Source organism: Chlorocebus sabaeus, chromosome 13 (genome assembly GCF_047675955.1).
Source record: "Chlorocebus sabaeus isolate Y175 chromosome 13, mChlSab1.0.hap1, whole genome shotgun sequence".
Lineage (NCBI taxonomy): Eukaryota > Metazoa > Chordata > Mammalia > Primates > Cercopithecidae > Chlorocebus > Chlorocebus sabaeus.
The window spans coordinates 61,094,803-61,111,812 of record NC_132916.1 but is presented as its reverse complement, the minus strand read 5'-3'; the positions used below and the strand labels follow the sequence as shown (position 1 = coordinate 61,111,812).

Here is a 17,010-nt window from a genome sequence, read left to right as displayed (position 1 = left end):
TATTGGCATTCTTAAGGGGTGGGTCTATGCTGTCTTTTTATCTTTCCCCAAATTATGTCATCCTTTACTTTAAATACCATCTCCAGCCAGTAGGCTGCTGAGGTTCTATCTAGCCCAGTCTTCTGAGCTCCAGACTCATATCCAATTGCTTTTTTTTTTTTTTTTTTAGATGGAGTCTTGCTGGAGGCTGGAGTGCAGTGGCATGATCTTGGCTCACTGCAACTTCTGCTTCCTGGGTTCAAGCAATTCTCCTGCCTCAGCCTCCTCAGTAGCCATCACTACAGGCAAACCACTATGTCAGGTTAATTTTTGTATTTTTAGTAGAGGCGGGGTTTCACCATGTTGGCCAGGCGTCTTGAACTCCCAACATCAGATGATCCACCTGCCTCAGCCTCCCAAAGTGCTGGGATTACAGTCGTGGGCCACTGCGCCCGTCCCCCCCAATTGCCTTCTTCATTTTTCAAACTGCACTGTCAAATAACACCCCTTATCCACTAAAAAGAACTTTCCTTTTTGGCCTGTATTATTTCTCATCTTAGTATATAAGTACAATATGCATCCATTCAGTTTCTTAGGCCAGAATTCTACTTTGGGGTCATTTTTGATTCTCCCTTTTGACACCCTTCACTCTGGTCCATCAGCAACTCCTGCTGGCTACGTGACAAATAGTAGATGATCCACAACTGTATGTTGGATGAATGAATGCATGTGCCTAACAGAGAAGGGGGGACTCAATCTAGAATCAGGTTCACTCATTTAAAATCAAGCAGGCCGGGTGCGGTGGCTCACACCTGTAATCTCAGCACTTTGAGAGGCTGAAGGGGGTGGGATTACTTGATGTCAGGAGTTTGAGACCAGCCTGGCCAACATGGCGAAACTATCTCTACCAACAATACAAAAATTAGCCAGGCGTGGTGGCACACGCCTGTAATCCCAGCTACTTGGGAGAGTGAGGCAGGAAAATCACTTGAACCCAGGAGGTGGAGGTTGTAGTGAGCCGAGATCATGCCACTGCACTCCAGCATGAGCAAAAGAGTGTGACTCAGTCTCAAAAATAAAAATAAAATCAAGGCAAGGAGGGAATCAGGGCTCTGCACATAGAACATGCAGAATATCTATAAGTCCCTTTATTTCCTTCATGAGCCATAGCAACAGGCACTGGGTTCCATCCTTAAGCATATACAGTTTTACCTCATTAGACCTCCTTTTAGGCATCAGTAGTCACAGCAATATTAAAATTCACAGGCATGACACAAGTCCTCCCACACGATATGACCAAAAAGCCAAAATACAGGATAATTCAAGTCCTTACTCCCTCTCTTCTTTACATTCACATACATGTACTCCACAGGCGCACACACACACACATACACACACAAACACGGAAACATGATAGGAATCCCTCATCTTGTACTGTTCTAGATAGGATTTAGTCTCTTTACTCCCAAGAAACAACAATTTTGTCTTTGAAATATGAATGATGCACACCTCCATTTCTGAGTGTGGCATGCATCTTATGAAAATGGGCTGGTGAAGAAACTCACCAAGGATCAGCAGTGAGCTTCATTGAAGGGCTTGTATCCTTTCTTATAAAGAGATCGGCTACTCAGTCAAGCCAAGAGATCTTCTTCAGCTGTATTCTTCCATCAGCAACATTTAACTTTAGGGGCTTGACATCTCATAGCAGTGAAACTCTTTCTCCCAAGTAGCTGTTTTTTTTTCTGTTCTGAAATCTGTTCCCCCCAAATAGCAATGATATTGACTCTAAAGTGAAACAAGGCACACTCTAGACCTTGACTTTCCCCAGGAATGACTCAAAAGCAGTTCGGTGTTCGAGCCCCCTTTCAAACCTTTCTTCTCTCAGACAACCTTACTATTATCAGTGCGGAAGAGGTCACCCATTTCCTTTCTGCTGTAGCAGCACTGCCTAAAATATGGTCCGTGAAGTGCTAGGCCCATGAGCTGCTCCAGAATATTTGGAAACAATACATGCCAGGCATTTCCCCTGCCATATATCATTTGCATACTGATACTTAATTGGTCAATTCAGCAACTCTTTGTGGTTTCCTCTTGCTTCCTGCCTTCTAGTGATTCACCTACAGAAATGTTTAAATAACAGCAGATAAGTCAACCAATTCATCCTGGGGAGACTTTCCAGTTACTGACCAGTAAGGTGGTTTCCCATGAGGTCAGCTGTTCCTGAAAGCTGTATATACTTCCGTCTTTGTCCCTACAGCTGAAACCAATGTCAGGAGTCCCCTGCTATCCTTGAGATCGGGGCAGTTGATTCAGTTCAGCCTAAGAGGAATTAAGTAAGAAGGAGATTCCAGGCAACAGTGGATTTCCTTTTCTATAATTTTATACCTTCATTCTTTATTAAAATACTTTTGTAGCATTAGGATGTGTGTTTGATAAAGATGTTTCTGGCAAAAACTACTTTCTTTAAAACTAATGTTTGAGGAAATATAGGCAACTCCACCGTCTTATTCTCCATCCAAATAAAGAAGAAGCTCATGTCTACTAGAAAATCATAGTATTTGAGAACCAGGACAGACCTAAGAGATCATCTAGTCCATCTGTTTCCAAAATTTGTTTTCAGTGAAGAATCCTTTTTTATATGAATCCTTAAGCAGAACTGTGATATATGACAGTCATCATATTTGCTCTGGTTTCAGGTATAACAGGATTGGAACCTGTGGTCTAGACTTACAGCATCCCCCTCACTCATCCCAACCAAGGCAGCTCCAAGATGCTAACGTAGACCCTTAAGCCTCTGAAGAACAGGCTTAAAGATTATCAATCTGACCCTGAATTTTATAAATATGAAAACTGAGACCCATAAATAGAAATAATTAGTAAAAATGAGGGGATCAGACCCACTGAACCTGTTGCTTCCTTGACTGTTTTGGTACCCCAGAGATATCCCTCCCAGGGCCTGGGAGGCCCTTTCCTGGCTGCCCTGCTGTATGGGTTTTGCTGAGCAAGGGGGGCAGTCGTAACACATGACCATCCCTTTACATAGCATAATTATGCTGCTCATTGCAACAAGATATTTGACAAAGAATATGGCTCTCTTTCAATGGGTGTTTCAGTATGTGTACATTTTTTAAAGCCTCAATTATCTTTTCCCTCCTCTCATCACAAGCAGAATATCTCAGGAGTATATCTTTGCCAGTACCTGTGCTGGTGGAGGACACCAGCAGCAGCAGTGAGTACGGCTCAGTTTCACCCGACACGGAGTTGAAAGCGGACCCCTTCTCTTTCAAAACAAGAGCCAAATCCTGCGGAGAAAGAGATGTCAAGGGAATTCGGACACTCTTTTTGGGGTAAAGACCTGACTTTATTTGGGGTGAGAGAAGTGTGTTGTTAAGTGTGTCATTTTATAAAGGAAACTGTGATGTATGCCGCATAAATTTTCTTAGCATTCCAGATGAGAATTTTGAAGATCACAGTGCTCCCCCTTCCCCTGAAGAAAAAGATTCCGGATTCTTCATGCTGAGGAAGGACAGTGAGAGGCGAGCCACCCTTCACAGGATCCTGACAGAAGACCAAGACAAAGTTGTGAGAAATCTAATGGAATCTTTAGCTCAGGTAAATCCTTTCCCAGGTGCTTCATTTCCCAAAGGTTACATATTTTACCTGTGTCCTAACCACCTGCAGCTGTCACAGATGATGTAAAAGGCAGGAGGAAGCTGTAGTGCTCATGATAAACAAACCTACCCCAGGGGAAAAAAGAAAGCAAATCCTACAGTAGGGAATGTATTAATATGAAAACAGGGAAACGCTTTTTTCACTGCATTTTTGAACATAAGCTATTTTTAAGTCAGAAGCAAATTTTTCAAATTGATGACATTCCAGCTAACCCCTACAAGGCTCTTTTACTCTTCATTCATTTGTTTATTCATTCCATCAATAAACATGCTTTAAGCTACATGAGTTGCTAATTCTGACAGAAGCACGAGGCTACCTGCCAGTCGCTCCTCTCAGCATCTGGGAAACATCAGTGAATACAACAGAAGCCCGGAGCTTGTGAGGTTACATTTAGATGGAGGGCGAGGGGCAATGGGAAGTAAATTGTAGTGAGTCTTCACTTAATGTAGTGGATAAGTCCTTGGAAACTGTAACTTAAGCAAAATTACATATAACCAAACCAGTGTTACCATAGACTAATTGATATAAACAAGAGTTAAGTTCCTGTGGCATATTTCTGGTCACAAAAAAAAATGACCAAACTCCTAAATAAAGACTAAAACACTTCTAATATTCAACATTGAAATAAATGTGAACTCTATATACGTTTAAGAAAGTTTAATAAAAACAAGATAACTATCTACCCAGTTCAGGGCCATAGGTGGCCAGAACCTATTCTGGCAGCTCAGTACCAAGCGGGCACCTGCCCTGGACAGGACACTATTCCACTGTAGGGCACATCCACACACACCCACACTTACTCACACGGACCACGCAGACACACAAATGAACCTAATGTGCACATCCTTGGGATGCAGAGGAAACCATATGTATTAGTCTGTTCTCACGCTACTAATAAAGACATACCTGAGACTGGATAATTCATAAAGGAAAGAGGTTTAATTGACTCACAGTTCCACATGGCTGCAGAGGCCTCACAATCACGGTGGAAGGTGAATGAGGAGCAAAGTCACATGTTAGATGGTGGCAGGCAAGAGAGCTTGTGCTGGGGAGCTCCCTTTTATAAAACTATCAGATCTCATGAGACGTATTCACTATCATGAGAACATCATAGGAAAGACCCACCCCCGTGATTCAGTTACCTCCCACTGGGTCCCTCCCATGACACATGGGGATTATGGGAGCTACAATTCAAGATGAGATTTGGGTGGGGACACAGCCAAACCATGTCACCCAGGGAAAACCACACAGACATGGAGAAAATGTGCAGACTCCACACAGACAGTGGCCCCTACCAGGAATCAGTTCTTTTTTTTTCTCATCAAGGTTATAATGAGACAACATTGGGCAAAACAATGTTATCTGAGGATCTGCTGTATATAATAGTTTAGAAGGCCAAATGTGCTCTGAAATAAACAAAAGCTTGTCAGTGAAACTGTCATTCCTTAATATACTAGTTTGCTAGGGCTGTGTCTTAGTCCATTTTCTGTTGCTATAATAGAATGCCTGAGACTCAGTAATTTATAAAGGAAAGAAGTTTATTTGGGCTCGTGATTTTGGAGGCTAGGAAGTCCAAGATCCAGTGGCCCATCTGCATCTGGTGACGGCCTCGTGCTGCTTCAACTCATGGCAGAAAGTAGAAAGACAGCGGGGCTTGAGTGGAAAAAAGAGAGGGATAAGGAGAGCCAACTGGCTTTATGACATCTTGCTTTCCTGAGAACTAACCCAGTTTCATGAGAACTGCATTAATCCTTTCATGAGCCTCATGACCCAAATGCCTCTTTAAAGACTCTGCCGCCTCTCAGTATCATTACATTTCAACATGAGTTTTGGCAGGACAAATCACATCCAAACCAGGGCAAGCCACCATAACAAACTATCACATACTGGGTGGCTTAAACAACAGAAATGTATTCTCGCACAGTTCTGGAGGCCGAAAATCCAGGGTCAAGGGGTTGGCAGGTTTGGTTTCTCCTGAGGCCTGTCTGCTTAGCTTGCAGATGGCCACCTGCTTATACACTCAAATGGTCTTTTCTGGTGCATTTGCAGCCCTGATGTCTCTTCCTCTTCTGATACGGACACCAGCAACATCAGTTCAATTGGATTAGGGCCCCACCCTTATGATTCACTTAGTCCTAATTATCCCCCTTGAGGCCCTGTCTCCAAATATATCCCATTGAGCATTAGGGCTTCAACATATGAATTTGGAGGACACAGAACTATAATACCTGGGAAAGTGTGTTCCCTGGAATTCTGTGTACAGATACAAGGAAGAATCGCCTTCCCAAATATTCACCAGGAGAAAAATGGATTTTCCTCAGCCCCAAGCTTCTTGTGGATACAACCTTCCACAGACACGGTCATCCCTGGTATGACACTTCTCATCCTCTTTTAGTTCAGTGGGTACTGGGAACTCATCTACCTGCCTCCCTTACCGTGGCCTCCACCTGTCCTTCATGATCACTGTGGACTACTGCTCATAGCTTCTTCCCTCCGTGTGTCCTGAGGAAATAGCTACAAGAAAAGGTTGGGGCTGGAGGAGTCCAGCCAAGTTTTTAGTCTCTCAGTACAACAGTTTACCTGTTCTCATCTTTTATTGAGATATAAATGGAGCAAAGCTCTTTCTTGGCTCTTACTAAACAATCTCAGCCTGTCTCTGTCTTGAGAACCTCACTGTGCTTCTTTGCTGAACATTTTATCGCCTTTGGAATTCCCTAACATCCATCTCTTTAGATCTCACAGAAGGAGCTGAAAGGCCATATATGTGCCAGTAGGGCCTTGCTACAAGGAGAACTGAAATGAGTGTCTTCTACATGCTCTCAAAAACCTTGACTTGGGTCCTAAAGGAAAGCTGTCTCAGGCAGTTACTCTGAGGCACAGGAAGAAGGTGCTCTAGAGTGAGGGGAAGCTGGCCTCTGAGTCGGCGCTCTAGAGTGCTCTAGAGTGAGAGGAAGCGGGCCTCTGAGTGTCATACATGCTTCGTGGCGGTGGAGACTGGAGTGGTCTCGAGCCATCAGCTTTCTCTCTGGCCTTTCCTTTGGCTCACTGTGATCATTCAAGGACTGAGAACAGGACTGGGTTGACCCAAGAAGAGGAACCAAGCTGGATGAAGAGAGCAGCTGGGCAGCACTCGGAGTTCATTCATTCATTCAACAAATACTTACTGAGCATCAGTCAAAGGCCAGGCACTGTAGTATGTGCTGGGGATACCCTGGCGAACTGAATAAAAGTATCTGCATCCCCTTAAAGGTGATATTCTAGTGGAAGAAGAAAAACTATACATATATATAAAATATATAGTAATAACAGCTAACATTTTCTTTAGGCCAGGTACTATTCTTAGTATTCCACATGTATTTGCTCATTTAATTTTCATGACAGTAGTACTATACCAGTAATTCTATTAGCATCCTCATTTTACACGTGAGGAAACAGGCACAGAGGACTTGAGTAGTTTGCCAAAGTCATGCAGTCCTAAGTGATGGAGTTAGGATTTTGACCCAGGCAGTTTGGCTCCGAAGTTTTTGCTTTAACCACCACATTGCTCTGCCTTCCTGGTAGGCCTGATGGTGACAAGTACTAGGAAAAATGTAAAGTGGGGTGGGGGGTAGGCATTGGAGATGAAGAAGGAAAGTAAATCACCATTAGCCACTGCAGAGTGAAGGCCTCTCCTGTGGACCTTTAAGATACTTGGTTTTAGGTCAAAAACACATAAAATCCAGGAATTGCCTAAATCTCTAATTACCCCCAAAGAATGTGCTTTTCCAGTACAGGAAATGCCAGCTTGTTGGGGTCTGTTCTTTGTCTCCCTGCTAGACCATAGCGCCATCAGGAATAGGACTGCCTTGGTCATCACTTCTATGACTGTGCTGAAATACTTAAATGTGGGAGTGGTTAGTCATATTCAATTGTTTGGTACCTCCTAGTTTTAAAGTGCATTTGAATGTTCTCTGTAAAAGAAGAAATGAAAGAAAACCTTAAAAGCAACCATCAGAGGCCTTAGTGGACCAGCATGAAGCTACCAGTGAGTACCTGAAACTGCTGAGCAGAATCACATGCTGAATCCGTGATGGCCACATGATGGTGGGGGCCCTTCTGACTGTGCTGTTAAGGATGTTGGGAATCCTTTCCTGTGACATCAGATGGTGATTCAGTGGTAGAACAGGTCCTGACCCAGGTTGACAGCTGCTACTGCAGGTCATTGGGGCAGTAGAATATAATGGTTAGGAGCTTGGGCTTAGCTTGGATTTCCCTCTGTTCGAGGCCTCGTTCCATCACTTAAAGGCTGTGCAGTTTGGGCAACTGATTTAACCTTTCAGAGCCTGAACTTCGTCATCTATAATGGAGGAGTCTACTTTATAAGGTTGCTATCAGGAGTAATGGAGATTGTGAGTGATTTAAATCATAACAGAAAATATTCCACAACTGTTAACTGTTATTGTTATTATCAAGCAGGCTAGTTATAGTTATGTAAATATCTTTAATTTTTTCTACAATCAATCAGAAATAATTCTTGTCATTGTATTATTTCTAGATATGTATTTATATTTAAGCCTACACTTTATAACAAAACCAAATCTAGATATTGGACAGGTCCTCAAACCTTAAACCATGAAAAGCCTTGTAATCTGTAACGTCCTTCTGAAATCCACTCCTGGTTTTTGAGGAAGGAAATTTAAAGGATGAAGACTGGAGAGCACCTTTGAAGAAGACCCTGTGTATTAGGGTTCTCTAGAGGGACAGAACTAATGGAATACATATATATACACATAAAGGGGAGTTTATTAAGTATTAACACACATGATTACAAGGTCCCACAATAGGCTATCTGCAGGCTGAGGAGCAAGGAGAGCCAGTCTGGTTCCAACACTGAAGAATTTTGAGTCCAATATTTGAGGGCAGGAAGCATCTAGCACAAGAGAAAGATGTAGACTGGGAAGCTAGGTCACTCTCTCCTTTCACATTTTTCTGCCTGCTTATATTCTAGCCACACTGGCAGCTGATGAAATTGTGACCACCCAGATTAAGGGTGGGTCTGCCTTTCCCTGCCCACAAACTCAAATGTTAATCTCCTTTGGCAACACCCTCATAGACATACCCAGGATCAATACTTTGTATCCTTCGATCCAATCGAGTAGACACACTCAGTATTAACCATCACACCCTGGTACTAGGAGTGCAGGAAATGCGTACTGTCAAACCTATGCTGACACTGAGTCAGGCTCACCAGATACTGGCCAAGATGCTTGTTTTTGAAGGCACATGAATGAGTTAACATGGAGAGACAGGAGTCAGAACAGAAATAAACGATGACATAAGTAGATGAAATAGCCTGAACAGAAAACATTTCCCAGAGTAGAGCATGTTCCTTTGTAGGACAGTGGCACACACATCAAAAAACCAGAAGCAACATGTTTTTCTGTTGTAAAAACAAAGTTAACATCGAAAAAAAAGTTTGTTATTTGAAGCCTGCTATTGGCAAACATGTTGCAACTGATTTTTTATTAAGAGAAGCTTCCAATTTCTGCATAACTCACATTTTTCTTCTTGAATATATTTTCGTGGTGTTATGATTTTGCCTGTGAATCTTTACCTTGGGTGCAATTTAGTTTGTGGTAAGGAAAAAAACCAACAAAGTTTATAATGGTTCCCAGTGTGATTTTAAAATATTCCTTGAATGACAGCTTTCAAGCTTTTCAATATAATCTTATCTCATGAAAACATAAACATGAGACCGAGCTTCCAAATGAAAATATATTAAGAGAAAGAACTCAATGGTGCATTTCTTTTTTATTTTAATAGACTCCTAGAAATTGTAATTTTCACAGCCCAGTTGAGGAATTTTAATTTTAATGGTACAGTAAGAAAATGTACAATATAAAATAAAAATGAGGTAATAGTTTCTTAAAGTTTCTTACAGTTAAATGGGAACAAATAACATCCTACTCTGCTTCCTTAAAGAAGCAGTGTGGGCCAAGCATGGTGGCTCATGCCTATAGTCCCAGCACTTTGAGATTACAGCACTCAGGAGGCTGAGGCAGGCAGATCACTTGAGGTCATGAGTTCAAGACCAGCCTGGCCAACATGGTAAAACCTCAGCTCTACTAAAAATACAAAAGTTAGCCAGACATGACAGGTGCCTGTAATCCCAGCTACTTGGGAAGCTGAGGCAGGAGAATCACTTGAAGTTGGGAGGCAGAGGTTGTAGTGAGCCGAAATGGCCCCACTGCACTCCAACCTAGGCGACAAAGCAAGACTTTGTCAAAAAAAAAAAAAAAAAAAGAAAAGAAAAGAAAAGAAAAAAAAGCAGTGTGACTTGCTCAAAGGAGAAAAGTTCCATTTGAGGTTGGGGAAAGTGGCTCACATCTATAATCCCAGCACTTTGGGAGGCCAAGGTGGGAGGATCACTTGAGCCCAGGAGTTTGAGGCCAGCCTGGGCAACTTAGCAAACCCAGTCTCTACAAAAAGTTAAAAAAAAATTATCTGGGTGTGGTGGCATGTGCCTATAGTGCCTAGCTACTCAGGAGGCTGAGGTGGGAAGAGACCTAGAACCCAGGAATTAGGGGCTGCAGTGAGCTATGATTGCACCACGGCACTCCAGCCTGGGTGACAAAGAGAGGCCTTGTCTCTTAAAAAAAACAAAAAGAAAAATTCAGTTTGAGAAAGAGCATTTGTTTGAACATTGTAATATATTTTAGTGTAATAAAATAGTCCATCGGTCCATTCTTAGAAGCAATTGCCTCTTTGATGGGTAAGGAGTAGTTTCAAGAATGAAGTTTGAGATCAGCCCCTCTTGGTTGCAAGGAATTGACACACTCTAAGGACAACTGAAGTACCAAGGACATGTTATAGGTAGACATGCATAGCAAAAAGGGAAGTAGACTCTTAAGGAATTCCAACCATAGTGCCTAGCCGAGTCTCACAGGCACTGAAAACAGAATATGAGCCTGAGGAACTTCAAGTCCCCGGAGTTTGCACATCTTTTCTCTGGCTTGGTTGCTGTTGACCCTCTGGGTGCGCATTTCTGTTTTTGTCCACTTCTCCTCTCCCTCCCTGATGTGGTTTGGCTGTGTCCCCACCCACATCGCATCTTGAATTGTAATTCCCACAATTCCCAGGTGTCATGGGAGGAACCCGGTAGGAGGTGATGGAATTATGGGGGCAGGTCTTTCCTGCTCTGTTCTTGTGATAGTGAATGAGTCTCACAAGATCTGATGGTTTTAAAAAATGGGAGTTTGCCTGCACAAGCTCTCTCTTTTTGGCTGCTGCCATCCACATGAGATGTGACTTGCTCCTCCTTGCCTTCTGCCATGAATGTGAGGCTTCCCCAGCCTTGTGGAACTGTAAGTCCAGTTAAACCTCTTTCTTTTGTAAATTGCCCAGTCTTGGGTGTGTGTTTTCTGCAGTGTGAAAACGAACTAATACACTCCCTGTTGTCTTTCTCAATTCCATTGCTTCTGCTTCTTTTCTTATAGTTGGACATATTCATGGCCCTGTTTTATAATTTCTCTTTCTGGGCAGACTTTCAGGTTGAGATCCTATAGCTTATTGCTCAAATCTCTTTTTAGTTCCCAATTAAAATTTCTGAAAGAATCTTATGGCCTCAGTCTTTTTGGGCAAAGCTTTGTTATCTGACTGTATCATGGCTACTGACCAGCGTGTGGGGCAGGTACCTTTTCTCTCTGATTATTTCTTGGTATTGGTAGGAGGATTGAAGAGGAGCCATATAGTTCAAAATATGGTCTTTCCTTTGGAGACATTTGGAAGTCCAGTTCTTCTCAGAAAGGGGCGTGGGAATTGGATAGGCATGGTGGCTCACACCTGGAATCCCAGCACTTTGGGAAGTAGTGGTAGGAGGCTCGCTTGAGCCCAGGAGTTCGAGACCAGCCTGGGAAATATAGTGAGACCTTGTCTCTACCAAAAGAAAAAAAAGCGGAGACAGGGAGTATGGGGATAGGAGTCCCATGGCAGGTATATCGGCGTATGTGGACTGAAGGATTGTTGATTTTTATTCTCAGGGGTCTGAAGAACCGAAACTAAAATGGGAACACATCACAACCCTCATTGCAAGCCTCAGAGAATTTGTGAGATCCACTGACCGAAAAATCATAGCCACCACATTGTCAAAGCTGAAACTGGAGCTGGACTTCGACAGCCATGGCATTAGCCAAGTCCAGGTGGTGCTCTTTGGTTTTCAAGATGCTGTAAGTATGGTATTTTGCCAGTGTTTTCCCACACACTAATATTGGTTAGAAAAATAAGATAAAACATAAGTTCTGTTATTTTTCTTTAAAAATTCCACTGAACTCTATTCTTTTTGGATGAAAAATGAGATATTCGCCTCTCAGTGTGCTTCTAAGTATCTGATTTGTTGTTTTGTGTGTTTGCATTCCCCAAATTAAAAACACATAAAACCGAATCACCATGGAAAATAACAAAATATTTCCCATGGCTGAACTTCGTTCTTATGAAATTATGTTGGGTCATTGTTTATTTTGACGACTTTAGCAACGTAACACACTTTAGTCAATGCTATATGAGAAATGCCATCTAGTGGCCATTGAGAAAAACTTAACAGTACAGATTGAAATGGTCACTGCTGAATAAAACCAGTAATTTTTTTCCAATTTTTTCTAGTTTTCATACAGAACATTTTTAACATGTTTGTTTCATAAATACCTACTCTGTCCTAGCCAGAAATATACTTTCAGAGTACAGAGCATCACTGATTAAAAAGTAAAGCACATGATCTAATGAGAGATTGCTGAGAAGTCTTCTCTCTAAAATTGAGTTGCTATGCAACACAAACTAAAGCTAGTCTTCTGTAACGGATTCAGAACCCTCTGTCTTATTCTTGGGTGAGACTTATCTGTGGAACTCAGTGCCAAAAAACCTCAAGCAACCCCCAGAAGACCCTTAGCAAGATATGGGAGAATGAAATAAGAGGGTTCTTGATGGTGGTTGTGGTATAAATCTAGAAGTATAATTTTATTTAAATTCCAAAACTTAATTCAGCCCTAATGAGTGCATTGCTTCTATGTAGAAAGTGTCTTGACAATTTTATATGCAACATCAAATGATCCCCAGTTTAAAGCCAAATCAGAATCCTTCAATAACCACTAGCATTCTCTGAGACACGGCATAAGCCACTTGGTCTTTATGCTGTATTGTGGACAGGGACAAGAGTCCTGACTTGATTGAGGGCATAAGAAATTAAAGCAACTGGCAAAGCCTATCACTAATATTAAATGCTAAAAGCATGCTTATGCTGCAACTAGGGAAACCCAACTGCCTGCAAATAGAGTGAAATAATTTCGCTAATTTGCACTTGCCCACACATTTGGCTTCCAGCCTAGAGGTTGGAAAGCAAGTTTGCTGCAGAATTCAGACTGAGACCTATTGGGTTGTACTCCTGGGCCTTGGTCAGACAGACACACACACACACCTGCTCTTACTCATTCACTGTCCAGGATGAGAATGAACCCAAAGTATGGGCCCTATGATGTAATTTGCTATGTAATAAAGAGCTGAAAGGAGCAGGTCATGGTTATAACAGATCCCTCTTCCACCTAATAAGAATGTAAATTCTTTTCTTTTGAGATGGAGTCTCCCTCTATTGCCTAGGCTGGAGTGCAGTGGCATGATCTCAGCTCACTGCAGCATCTGCTTCCCGGGTTCAAGCAATTCTTGTCCCTCAGCCTCCAGAGTAGCTGGGACTACAGGCGCCTGCCACCATGCCCAGCTAAGTTTTGTATTTTTTAGTAGAGATTGGGTTTTGCCATGTTGGCCAGGCTGGTCTTGAACTCTGGCCTCAGGTGATCCGCCCGCCTTGGACTCCCAAAGTGCTGGGATTACAGGGCATGAGCCACTGTGTCCTGCCAGCATGTAAATTATTTAAAGAAATGAAGATACCAGGACAAACTCAGCCTGGATGGATTTTCTAGAACAAGTGGGAACCTAGCAAGGGTTCACTTCCTGTGCAACTACTACAAGGAAGTCCTCAAACTGACTCTCTTCCAAACTAGGGGATTTTGATGAAGATGGACCAAGGACAGGCATGAGTAACTGAAGCTCCAGCTCTTGGCATGGGTTTGTGACTAGGTCACCATCTCCCCAGCCGCAGTAGGGATGGTGATTAAATTTTTGGAATTTAAATAAAATTATACTTCCATAATCATACTATAGGCACTTAGAGGTATCTAACCAGAGCCCTGCTGGGGAAATAGCCTGTTTTTTTAGAGGTCTGTGTGAGCCAACAGGTAGTAGAGTTAACCCAAACTTTAAGTGAGCTTGTCTTAGTCTTATGCTAAAACCTTGTTTTTAGAAAGGTAATACACATGATAAATACATACAATGGAATATTATTCAAGCTTAAAAAGGCAAGAAATTCTGACACATGCTACAACATGAATGAAGCTTAGAGATGAAGCCAAGTGAAATAAACCATTCACAAAAGGCCAAATACTGTAATTCCACTTATATGAAGGTACCTATAGTAGTGAAATTTATAAGAGACAGAAAGTAAAATGCTTGTTTGCAGGGACTGTGGGGAGGGAGAAATGGGAACGTACTGTTTAGTGGGTATACAGTTTTAGTTTTGCAAGATAAAGAATTCTGTGGATGGATGGCAGTGATGGTAGTATAATAATGTGAATGTACTTAATGCCACTGAACCGTATACTTAAAAATGCCTAAGAAGGCCAGGCACGGTGGCTCCTGTCTGCAATGCCAGCACTTTGGGAGGCTGAGGCAGGAGGATTGCTTGAGCCCCAGAGGCACAGGTTGTAGTGAGCCATGATCCCGCCACTGCCCTCCACCCTGGGTGACAGAGGAAGACCCTGTCTCCAAAGCAAACGAAAAAATAATAATAATAATAAATAACTGAAAATAATGAACAGTCAGAACAGCCTTTATTTTTATTTAAAGTCTCTTAGACCCTGTCTTCCTCCTTCACCCCCTCCCTCCATCCATTCTGTAGACATCATAAAAGCTAAAAACTGCAGATTCTGAGTCCCAAAGAAGCAACATTCTCATTTGAACCAGACTGCCTTTCACTTAAATAACTTATTTGCTTACATGGGGCTCACTGAACTTTGATTTGAAGTAGCAATTTTTACTTTATTTTCCAGTGACATAAAGAATTACAAGAATTCAAGGTGGTGAAGAAACTTTTTAGTTTTTTTTTTTTGTAAATGGAACTTCATCTAACTGCTTGGATCAGCTAGGCTATTTGCAATTAAAAATTAAAGTAGGCTAAATGTCACTCTCTCTCCAGGTCAATAAAGTTCTTCGGAATCATAACATCAAGCCGCACTGGATGTTTGCCTTAGACAGTATCATCCGGAAGGCGGTGCAGACAGCCATTACCATCCTGGTTCCAGGTCAGAGATATTTAATTACTCTGCATATATTTAGTGCTTGGATATTTTAGATTAGTGTTCATCTATTATTTCTCATATCACTTTAGTACTTTAAAAACCATAATACCCTTTTTTAAAGAAATATTTTCAATGTCACCAAATAGTACCTATAGTCTGGATAATGGTACACAAAGCAAAATATTTACTAAGAGTGAGGAAGGCTTGCTTCCCCTGTCTTTAAGGAATGTGTTTGGATGTGAAGAGAAAGAGAAAAATATACAGGTGACTCAGATAAATATGCATTTCAAAATATAGGTATCTGGACCACAAAACACATTCCTACATCTTTTACCCTGTGGTTCCCAAATCTTCCAGTGTATTGAGCAATTTAAGGAGGCACTGCATAGCTCATAGCATTGAGCAATTTAATTGTCTTTAAAATTACAGCTTTCAAAGCCCCATCTGAGGCCAAATAAGAATCTGCCAGGAATAAAGCCCAGGAATCTGATTTTTTTAAGACTAGTCTTTTAGAGCAGTTTAAGATTCACAGCAAAATTGAGTGGAAGGTACGGAGATTTTGCACATACCCCTTAGCCTCACACATGCATAGCCTCCTCCATTATCAAGGTCCCCCCCAGAGTGGTATATTGGTTACAATCAATGAATCTACATTGACATGTTATTATCACCAAGAATCCATGTTCACATTAGGGTTCAGTCTTAGTGTTGTACATTCTCTAGGAATTCTACATATATAATAACACGTATCCACCATTATAGTATAATAAATAATATTTTCACAGCCCTAAACATCTTCCGTGTCCCACCTATAAGAACCTGATTTTAATACAGCTCCCAGGTCATGTTGATGCACAGCCAAATTTGGAAATCACTGGTCTAGACACAGCCCCAGCTATGTTGGCAGTGAAATACAACAGGGGTAGTGTTGATGAAACAAGGCTTTTTGGCATAAGTGAGGAGTGTATTCATACTCTAAGGCAAAACTTCCAACATGTTTTGATAGTCTACCCATTAATAAAGAAATTGTAGGCAAAGCTCTTCCACCCTGTGTGTGTGTTGGGGTGGTGGGTGGATGCATGGATGCATGGATGAGTATGTATGTAGGTAGGTAGAAAGAAAGAGCAGTTGACCAATTGATAGATGGATAGATACAGATTTATATATATATTTATATAAACAAATTAGAAACATGTTCTGTTGTACTAATTTGTACCTATGTTATAAAGCATTCTGAAATATAAATTTAAAAGGATAAGATCAATATGAGATATTTTCATTTTAGTTTTCTTTTCTTTTCTTTTCTTTTTTTTTTTTTATAAGTAGAGACAAAGTTTCACTCTGTTGCCCAGGCTAGTCTCAAATCCCTGGGCTCAAGCTGTCCTCCCGCCTGAGCTTCTCAAAGTGATGTGATTATCGGCATGAGCTGCTGCACCTGGCCCTGAAATATTTTTAAGTTAAAATTACTTATAAATGGTACTACAAACTTTTAAGTTCAGGCCAACCCTTCTGAGTTGTGGAATTTCCTTTCTTCTCATAGAACACTTGAGTGTTTGACATGAGAGGGAGAGCATCTGTGTCAATCTTTATGTTAAACATTGGTCAACATTAAGTTATTTCTTACGTAAGAAAGAAACAGAAGTTCTGCCGTCCCCGAACATGTTACTTCTACCTGGAACACACCTCCACCCCATGTCCCTCCTGTCCTGTGGCTTGCACCTTTGCATTCTTCAGGCCACCGAGAGTCTGGACCTATCACCAAATCTAAAGTAGGCTTCCTCTGTTATTCTCTCTCCTTGGAAATGGTTTTCACCAATTTGTGATGCCATAATCTGAAACTACTTTTGTTTCTAGTTTAATAGCTGTTACCCTCACCAGAGGGTAACTGTTTCTGGTTTATTTTATTCTGAGCCTAGCATACTGTCCAGCACAGTGTCTGGAAAACAGTGGATCCCTGATTCATATTTGGTTGAAACAGTAA

General features: G+C 41.6%; 1 protein-coding gene across 3 annotated transcripts in view; it reads left to right on the top strand.

Annotated features, from left to right (window-relative positions):
- The window catches only part of MAP3K5 (mitogen-activated protein kinase kinase kinase 5), a 242,746-nt gene that overhangs the window by 203,695 nt on the left and 22,041 nt on the right, over window positions 1–17,010 (top strand). For 2 of the 3 annotated variants that reach the window (XM_073022497.1, XM_073022500.1), the window contains 4 exons: window positions 3,146–3,326; window positions 3,423–3,591; window positions 11,670–11,855; window positions 14,927–15,032. In XM_073022497.1, the coding sequence (XP_072878598.1) occupies window positions 3,146–3,326; window positions 3,423–3,591; window positions 11,670–11,855; window positions 14,927–15,032 (642 nt within the window). The remainder of the gene's footprint in view (window positions 1–3,145; window positions 3,327–3,422; window positions 3,592–11,669; window positions 11,856–14,926; window positions 15,033–17,010) is intronic. The other variant, XM_073022499.1, reaches the window with a different exon arrangement.